Genomic DNA, 10,386 nt, shown 5'->3' with positions numbered 1-10,386 from the left:
TGCACTTTTCTGACTCTGGAGAGGGGTCAAATAGGGTCGGAAGGTCGAAACCTGCAAAAGGCACTTCAGATACATTCTCCCTTTGTACTGTAAAAATTTGGACACCCTATGTCAATTTGGTAGGGCGACAGGCTTTCCTAAAAGTCGAAAAACATGTAGAATAGTCCGAAAACCCACCTTTTTTGACTCTGGAAAAGGATCAAATGGGGCTGGAAGGTTAAAATCTGCAAAAAACACTTGAGGTACATTCTCCCATTGTACTGGAAAAATTTGGATCCTCTGAATCAATTTGGAAGGGCAGCAGGCTCTTTCCTAAATGTCAAAAAACACGTACTTATGGTAAAGTAACACAAAAATCTGCTATTTTGACCCTGGAAAGGAGTCAAATGGGGTTGGAAGGTTTAAACCTGCAAAAAGTACTCGAGTGGCATCCTTTCATTGAATGATGAAAATTTCGGCCCCATAGGTCAATTTTAGGGGGTGGGGGGCAAAAATAGGCGTAAAATACGATTTTTTCCACTTTAATTCCACCTTAAATGGAGTGGGGATGACCTATAAAGCTGAAATTTTGATATGTTGATCGTAGGGGCGGTAGTAACCAATGATATCATTTTGGACCCTTTTAATCCACTGACACCTCTTAGGGTGTTGGCTCGCAGAGCTAATAGTGACCATGTGGTTGCTATATATTTTTAAGATGCAAAAATATGCATTTTGCAGCTGCATCGAGTTGCCTATATTATGAGGGGTTATCTTAGCGACCATGGGTGACTGGGGCAAAGTTTCTCCCACTTATTGAGTACAAATCTACCAGCAAAGAGTTTGGCTGAGCACAGAGATCTCAGTCAATGTAAGATTGTGCTGCTAGTAAAGTACCTGTGCTCGTTGCTGTTTCTTTCCCTGGTCACCTGAGAGATACCTGCTCCATTAACACTGTATTGACGATTACAAATACAATACCAAATATTACGCAAATACATAAGTTATCTTACTGAGTACACTGATACATGAATACTTGCTTAGAATATGTCTTGCTTTAGTTGTTTGAATGACATCTTGGTGCAATGCACCTAGATGTGATTTTAATTGGGACAGTGATTGTGATTAGTGCAGTGGTAGCCATTTGATACACACATTTTATGTCTTGTCAGTGAGTCTGGACCCTGCGGGGGACTCAAAGGGGTACCACTATGCAGTATGTGTGACGAGCCATACAGGCGACAATGTGGTCCTCTCTGATAAATCTGTGTTTGGTGCCTAGGGCTTTGCTGTTACAACACTGCTAGTTGGCGATTGAAGATCATTCCGTTATACTGACACTGAATGGGTGAACCACCAGTCAATTATTGACACTCGGGTCTGAAGCATCCAACAGTTGGCTGCGGCTGAGACTGCACACTGCACAGCCTGAGATGGAGGTCTCCAGCCAAGCTAGAACTCCAGCCCTGACAACCTCAATTGATTGATTTTTAATATGAAAGGTGGTTTTCCAAAAAGCGATAAAGTCAAAAATTATGATTTCGAGATAAATGATGTTTTTAGTGCCCATTCCAAGGTGTGATGCACTTGGAGTATGCCACCTATCCTGCATGTTGTATTGGATCTACCTCAACACGTATGTGTTGGTTTTGTGGTGTAACTCATGTTTGCAGTGCTTCTGCAGAAGAAAAAGTAAACTGACTTATCACCTTTTGGGAAAACGATTTTTCATGTTTTCATTTATATGATAGAACCAGTGTTGCAAATCGATGTAAGTCAACTCTAATTCACAATATAAAAGTATATGATCAAAAAAATTAATTTCAAAAAATTTTACCTGTATTTTAAAAAAAAATTAAGGTATGGTAAATGTGCCTAAGTTTGCGCGCTTCCTAAGATTGCGCAGGAATGATTTCTCAGAACCAGTGAGAGTTACAACATTGATTCCTCCTTTACTTGAAAGAAGAATTAAAATGACCATACTTGACGCTTTTTGGTGATGGTAGCACCAAGTGTTGCCAAATGACAAGTGAAAAACTTTTTTTTCAAAATTTTTTATAACTTTTCTAAGAAAAGTCGCATGCGACAATTTTTATGGAAATGGCAGTAGAGATCTAAATAAGCTAGTTTTAGATTCGTCATTGACTGGGGATTATAACAAGCACATATTTCAAGTATTTTCTGCTTTAATTAGGTTTCAATTTTTCAATTTTTTAAAAAAACACCCCTGTGCCTAAGATTGCGATTTTTATTTTTTGCTACTTTTCTAGAATAATAATGATACTTTTCAAAATTTTTATTAAGAATTCAATTTATTTGAATGAAATGACACCTTCTATCTGTGTATCGAGTTTACTCCTTGTCAAAAGCTAGGGAAAAATGGGTGTAATGCTGGAAATACCAGATATGAGCGCATTTCCAGTGTGGTTCACTCAGAAGTTTCAAATGCACGTTCTTGTGAGACATTTTGTTTGCTTTCATCATTAATTAAACAATATTGACGAATTTCTATGTTTTTCACTGGTGCACAATCTTGGGAAGGTGAATGCGCAATCTTAGGAAGGCATATGCCTAAGTTTGCGCACTTGACTTTTTTTGGTTTTTGGTCAAAATATCAAAAACTAAATCGATTAAAAATTTTATTTCTGGTGCAAATCATAGCCAAATGTTTGAAGAACCTTCTGTACAAATTTCAATATTCTAGCTCCTTTTCATAAAAAGTAGTGACTGTTTGAAAATTAGGTGCGCAAACTTAGGCACATTTACCTACCTATTACAACACTATAAATTGAAAAAAAAGATTTTTGATTTTAAAAAAATCTTATAGTTACCACTATTTTGGCAATAAATTTACGAAAAAAATTTTTGATTGAAAAAAAAATTTCACCTCCATTTTGGCGATAAAATTGACAAAAATCAAGTATTTATCTATAGCACTATCATTAAAAAAAATTTATCTGCATTTTGACAATAAAATAAAAACGAAAATATAGTACATATTACAGTACTATCTATTAAAAAAACCATATTCGCAGCTCTATTTTGGCTATAAAAGTAACGAAAACGAAGTAATCATGACTTATTGTGTTTTGGAAAAACGATTGCAATCCGCAACTTACAGAAAAGCCATATATAATTAGATTGAACTGCTTATGTTTATTAATTAATAAATAGTCGTGTGGTTTGTAATGGCTATTTCCTGACTTTATCTTTTACAAGTCGTTCTTTGGAAACAAAAAATTGAGAAATACTGTTTTTTCTGGTCAAAATTACACAAAAGTTTCGTTTTTACCAAAATTGTAAAGATTTTCGTTATAAGTATGTTAAGTACGCACAGTACAATTGTACTCTGGCCGTACATAAATTACGTTTTAAATTCTATTCGAGAAAAATATTGTTAAAAATTTAAATTCGTATTGTTCGTTCGGTAATATGTGGCTGCGCCAGACTTTACGTAATTTCGCGGAAATGTAAATATCGCTGGTTAGCAGCAATTTGAAAAGTTAAAATGTTGAACTTATTTTTGTTTTGAAATAAGTTCATTACTCCGAGAATTTTTATGACGATAACATCGTTTATCTGTTATTATTCATACTTCGACGAATTTATTTATGTTTTTAAATGTTTTAGAAATTTTTCATTTGAATAAATTTCAATTTATCGAAAGGTAAAATTCGATTCACGTTATTTATCCGCCTCTGGAATGACAATTGAAGTTATTTTCACGTCATTCATAAGAAAAATTGTAAAAAAAAAAACAATTTTTTGTCAACATTGCAAAAAAGATTTTCTCTTGCCAAATTTACACCATACCTAATTGCAAAAATACCAGCTTTTTTTTTTGCAAAAATAAGAATATGAGTAGAGTCGCCATTTTGCTAAAATTCAAAAAACTATTCATTATAAAGCCACAAAATACATATAATTATGATGGCCCGAATCATTTTTTTCCTCCTACTTCTTTTTATAGGCAACATTATTTCTAATTTTTGTAACCTCCTTCGTTTCGGAAAAATGCTGAAAAAAAACAAAACATAAATAGTACCTATGTAGAGTAGTAATATGGGAATATTCCCAAGTACCTAGACTTCAAATGACAGAAACCAAAGTGCTCTAAAATATTGAATTATTGCTTCGAAGAGTGTGATAGAGGATGCCTTGCCTAATTGGCAGAATCACAAAAAAATCGACCTGTAAAAAAAATCTATTGGAAAATGAATGTTTCAAAAAAGTTCAAATGTGACATTTCCAACAAAAAAACATTCTCAGGAGGCATTTGCTTGGAACTTTTTACTAAATATTCTAATATTAATTTTGCTACATGCTGCAGTGGTTTGCTGTTATTTTGAGTCTCAATATTATATCAACTCCTCAACCCATTGGAATTCTGTCAGCAATGAACAAACCTACACACTTTTTTAGATAACTACTGTAACGAGTAATAAACCATTTCATTTCCGCATATATCTCCTTGTTTGGTAAGGTGATAGCCACTGCTTCTGGTGTTTTATGGGATATTGTTGATAGTTCGAGCTCGATTGATATGGTTTGGATTATATTTTGCATGCCATATTCTCGATGGCATCGTCTTTTTCAAAGTATGTAGTAAACGTGTTGTTGGACCAGTTTCCACGAAGAAATTCCCCTCTCAAATTAGGGTCAAGTCTACTGTACTGCTTATCAGTCAAATGTGAATTATTTACTGAATTAATCAGCCAAAAATGAAGTATTTATTTACTGTATCAATCAATCCAAAAGTGGAGGATTGGTTTCCGTATTTTATTCCAATTTTTGTCGAAGTATGTTGCCCAAAAAGGGGTAAGGTGTTTATCCAAAATATGCTTTCACTCATTCAATAATTCGAATGAAACCATATCATACTGCAGTTCCAAAATTGACCCAATATATTTTTTTACTTTTTCAGATTTGGAGGCTAATCAAATAAATGAGCCCATCCTTTCCGAAATGGTTTTAGTAAGCTGCGCGGCTAGAGGTGAACTGTGAGTCATAGTTATAGTGAAACTTGTGTTGATCTGATTCAAGAAATTGAAAGCATTTTTATATAAATAGGGTTAAGATTCAACTGGTGATTTTCTCAGTGATTTGTTGTTACATTTTCACTCCAATATTATATCAACCTATTAACCCATTGGAATTCTTGTTGACCTGATTCTGTCAACGAATTTACATACTTGTTTACGTAACGAAAAATATACCATTTCATCTCCGCATAAATCTCCTTGTTTGGTAGCTCGATATCCACTGTTTCTGGTGTTTTGATGGGATATTGTTGATAGTTCGAGCTCGATTGATTGAAATAGACTGACATGAATCCCACTGATACGAAAAATGAAAAAACTAAATTTCGATGTTTGTCAGATTCGTAATATATCTTTTTCGTTGAGATGTTGAAAATAGTTTCCAAATCCTGCAAAGTAAGTTCTGTCATCTGATTGTACGTGATTTTGAATGCACTTTTGCCTTCGTACCAGTTCGTGATAACTTTTCCAATATCCAAGCTAAAATTTCTTTGTTTAAATAAATCGCTAACACCCGGTGTCAATGTCCAGCAATCCTTTACCACTTTTGTATTGACAAATTGAATTGACGAATATGCAGAGCACATTGAATCGTCAAGGTGGCCTAATGCGTGATAGCCGCCATAATGGGACACTGCACGCTCCATTGAACTTTGGACAATTTCTCTTTCATAAACCAAATCACATAATTCGTGTTCAAGAATTCCGTAGTAAGGGAAAAAGCTGTCAATTCCAAACACATATTTTAAAGCCACATTATTCAGACCAGATAGACCTGTGATTTCGAGCATTGGTAAAACTCCGGTGATAAAACCTTTGACCAAGTGGGTGTTCACTCTGAAGGTCTCGTACATGAATCCTTGTAAAAAGTCTACAAAATCATCGCTTACTTTCGACGATGGAACTCCAAGACATGCATATCCAACGTAAGTATTCGAAATGAAATTGTCGTATTCGTCGAAAAGTATTACGACCTTTCTTTCGTAAGTCTTTTCCAATAAATCTGATAAAATTTTTATACCCTGTTTTAAACGCTTTCGATCTAAATTCTGTATTTTAGTCCAATTGTAATAGTCCTGAAACTTCTCCAAGTTGAGCAAAATTTCCGTCTTTTCTCCATCGTTGATTGGTATTGAAGATTTTTTCCTTAGAAATTCGTACAGACTAGCGTGCTTTTGGTAAGTATTCCATATCATACTTTGAAAATGATCTATGAAATCCTTGCCATGATCCTCTCCATCTATGTATATAACTGGATGATTTGCTAAATGCTCGTTGTTTAAAGATTGTTCGCTAGAAATGAGGGGTAAACAGTTGCATTGCGCTGCTGACGCATATCTGTAAGCAACTTTGCCTTCGGTGAAATAAATATAATTTCTTGATTTTTTTCTATCGGCTACTGATCCGTCATCATTTATTGGTAGCTGGTGGTAATAACCTACCATAGACAGAGTTATCGTTTTTCCCCATCCTCGTGGAGCAGTAACCACAAAAACATCGGTGCTGTTTTCGTTCCAAATTTCTTTTATAATGAGGGACTTGTCAACCCACATCTTAGAACATAGAATGAGTTCTTCGAAAGTTGAACATAATTGAGTGGTACCCGATTTTGGGTCATTTAAAATTTCAGGAAGTTTGGACATTACTCCTGTGAGGTTCTTTACGTCTAGGGCTGATGCCAAGTTGATGAAGCAAAAGATGATCAATTTTATATCCATGTCGGAAAGTGCTGTAAAAAAAGGGGGAAAACGTAATTATCGATAAAAAAAAAAAGGTAATACTTATTAGGTACTTAGAAGAGTGAATTTCCTCCTACTATGATTTTCAAATTACTTGTGGGAGGGGGGGGGGGTATATTTGATCGCTGGATCACACTCTCAAATCTTTCAAAATAAGTGAATTTAACAGTTCTCTTGGAAATTTCAATTCTTCAGCAGTTTTTAACCGAATTTTTTTCAAACTTGAAGGGATGCTACCTCACCAAGTGTCATTTGTGGCAATTTTTTTATACATCTTTCATAATACGAGTATATTTATAAAGAAATGCGTATTTTTCATTTCTCAAAGAGAGCTTCAATAACTTCCTTCAGAGGTGCAATCGCAAAAATATAATTATGTAAGTCTACTGTATTGTGTCCTTTGAGTAGGTACTTACCTAGAAAACGCAGCGCACAAACAAATCGAATGTATCCATACACCAGTTGTATTCAAAGTGAATACACTCCAATCGCCCATATCGGAATCAATTCCCTCATTAAATAATTTTTTTTTATTAATTTTCAAATATCTGCTGACGATTTCTTCATCAGTACGACGAGTTAGTCATAATTCGTCATAATCTCTATCACAACCTTGGATAAATTGATTAGGTAGATGTTGATAACGTTGCTTTCTCGTTTTCCCTTTGGAGAGAAGAAAAACAAAAAATAATCCTGAACCATACTTATAGTGCCATATTTCAAGCTTTGGTTTCTCATGTGTCCAGGGACGATGAGGGAGATCAAAGCAGATTGAACTTGAGGTCTGGGTTTCTCATTCTGTCATAAGGGAGGGAAATCGAAGACGCCTGGAGACAGCAAAATAATCATTGGGCATCATTCATACTTAGTGTTAATTTTGGGAAAAATTGAGTGAGTTGAAAAGAGTTGGGAAAGTTGAGAGAAAATTGTGTAAGCAGGTTAGATCAAGGAATAAATTTTCTATACAATTCTCGCCCACGTTTCGCTGGAGGCCTCATCATTTTCCTTTTCCTTTCACCGACCAAACTTACAGGGTAATAGAGTTGGCTTTTCAAATCAAAAATAATTTTTTAGTTGAAATTTTCATTTAAATAAAGGTCTTTTCAATCCATTCCAGTCAAAACTACCTAACTTTCGCCAAAATATCAAAAAATGCCATATTTTTCGCTTAAAATTCGGAAACAATAATTTCTAATTTTCGCTAAAATTGTTTTTTTTTTTTTGAAAAAATATAGAAATTGTGTTCTGAAAAAAATGAAAAATTGTGAATTTTCGAAAACTTTTGCCCTCGTTTTGCTCAGTCTTTATTCCTGTTTTTAAGCACATTGTGATTTCTTGAAAACTATTTTCAAAATTTTTAAAAGTTGAAGCTATGAAAATTAACTTTTTGCATCAGTTATTTAATTTTTCCAAAAAATCAATTTTTTCAAAGCTTTTGCTCTCGCTTTGCTCGGGCAGATTTATCGAAAATCTTTTTCACTACCTTTCAAAAAAAAAAAATCACTACCTTCTAAAATATTTTCAACCTTGCTCCCCAAAAAGATACATTTTTTTCTCTTTTTTTGCGGGGTGTATATAACAAAATCCCAAAATAAAAAATTAAGACTTCAGCATGATGTCTTAACACTTGGGATTTTTCAAGAGAAAAACGGTTTGGACGAGGCAAAATCTTACATTCAAATTTTTCGCTTTTCTAATGTCTTTTATCGTAAAATTCCAGATTCTTTTCAAACAAACGGGTGTCGAAAATATAATTTCATTATTCCACGTCAATTGGACCAAGAAGTGTTGAGGGGGGTCGACGATTTTTTTGAAATTTTTTCTGTGGAAACACCCTCCGAAGGGGTGACCAATGGCACAAATCGCAGCCTTCTAGCACTTTTCTAAAGACTTCTAGTGGGTGTCAAAGTTTTCAGTGAACTTGAAGTATCATCCATTTCAGCCGTGGATTACTCGATAACCGCGATACCTACCAAAATGGATTTTTCCCCAATAGGTAGCCAGGTAGGCGTTGAATGTTTGTGGAAAAATGATTTAAAACATGAAAAAAAGTTTTGAGTAGTGAAGTTGACCCATTTGACCCCTATGCTTACATATCCGTTGAAAAAGTTGAAAAACCCTCTTCACTCAATGAATAATGAACTCATCACAAAATAATCAAAATTTGAAAAATTCAATTTTCAATTTCAAGCATCAAAAAAAGTTTAAATTCATTTTGTTGTCTAATTTTGACCCAGTTCTGACGTATTTCGTGAAAAAGTTGATAAAAATCACACTCGTAGCAAAAAAATAAAAATTCGATAATTTTTTGAATTTTTTCGAATTTTGATTTTTTTGTGATGAGTTTATTTCATCGAGTGAAAGTGTTTTTCCAACTTTTTCAACGGATACGTAAAAATAGGGGTCAAATGGGTCAACTTCACCATTCAAAACTTTTTTTCATGTTTTAAATCAAAAATCGCATTTTTTCCGCAAACTTTGAATTTTTTTAAATCGAATTTACGACATAATGCCATCCCAATTTTTTGATATGTTGTTCAGCATGAAAAGTTGTCCAAAATATTTTTTTTTCAGAATTTTTGAGAGTCTGAACGATATGAAAATTACGTTTTGAAACTTTTCAAGCTAATTTTTCATACGAAAAAAAAAAGTGGCAACACTGATTTTTATGATATCACCAAAAAGCCTTTTAAAACCCCCGCCTATTGGAAAAAGTTCCATTTTGGTAGGTATCGCGGTTATCGAATAATCTACTGCTGAAATCGATGATATTTCAAGTTCACTGAAAACTTTGACACCCCCTAGCAGTCTTTAAAAAAGGGCTACAGGAGGACTGCGATTTGCGCAATTGGTCATCCCTTCGGAAGGTGTTTCCACAGAAAAAATTTCAAAAAAATCGCCGACCCTCCTTACACTTCTTGGTTGAATGGACGTGGAATGACCCTAAATGAAATGAAATTGAGCAAATAAAAAACTTTTTTCAAAATAAATTTTTAAAAAATATCTATGCAAAAATTTATTGCAAAATTAGAATGATTTTTGTGAATAAAAACATCCCAATTTTTCGAAATAAAACGACGAGTTTTAAAGTAAAATAAGGGTAAAGGTACCGAATATCGACCCCCTCCTTAAATCCGACCCCCCCCCCCCTCTAACTCGCCTGATAATGCCACAAAATTTTTGGAAAGACATTTTTCTTATTCCTTTTTCACAGAAAAAGCTAATGAGACCAAAATCACCGCCGTAAACCCAAATGGTGAGAAATGACAAGCAAAAAACGAAAATCAGAAAATCAACATTAAATTTTAAATTTTGTTCGAAGTGAGCTTGTGAAAGTATTTTTTGGCGGATAAATTTCCTGTTAAAGCTGACACTTGAACGAATAATTAGTGCTAACTACTTTTTGGATAATCTCAACGGTGAGTTTTCAAATTTCTGGTCAAAGTTACTTTTATGATGTGCCCTAAATTCGACCCCCCCCCCCAATTGTTTTGACAATTTCAAGACTTTGTTTTTTGATACAGACATGCCAAAAGATGAACCAAAATCGTAAGAAATGACCGATAAAAAGTTCTAAGGTACTTTTATGTTGATATGTCAAGCAATAAATATTTGTTTTAACGTCTGCA

At 34.1% G+C, this 10,386-nt stretch overlaps 1 protein-coding gene across 1 annotated transcript; it reads right to left on the bottom strand.

Annotated features, from left to right (window-relative positions):
• Window positions 1-4,073: 4,073 nt before the first annotated feature.
• On the bottom strand, window positions 4,074-7,286 carry LOC135840250 (uncharacterized). The gene is made up of 2 exons (XM_065356690.1): window positions 7,174-7,286; window positions 4,074-6,747 (listed from the first exon to the last, which is right to left on the bottom strand). The coding sequence occupies exon 2, from the start codon at window positions 6,734-6,736 to the stop codon at window positions 5,108-5,110; it is 1,629 nt and encodes a 542-aa protein (XP_065212762.1). The 5' UTR covers window positions 6,737-6,747; window positions 7,174-7,286; the 3' UTR covers window positions 4,074-5,107.
• Between the last annotated feature and the right edge of the window lie 3,100 nt (window positions 7,287-10,386).

This window comes from Planococcus citri, chromosome 1 (genome assembly GCF_950023065.1).
Source record: "Planococcus citri chromosome 1, ihPlaCitr1.1, whole genome shotgun sequence".
NCBI lineage: Eukaryota > Metazoa > Arthropoda > Insecta > Hemiptera > Pseudococcidae > Planococcus > Planococcus citri.
The sequence above is the reverse complement of the archived record's forward strand: the minus strand, read 5'-3'. Positions and strand labels throughout refer to the sequence as shown.

Coding starts and splice junctions, on each gene's coding strand:
- LOC135840250 (XM_065356690.1), bottom strand. CDS start 6,736: ATGGATATAAAATTGATCATCTTTTGCTTCATCAACTTGGCATCAGCC.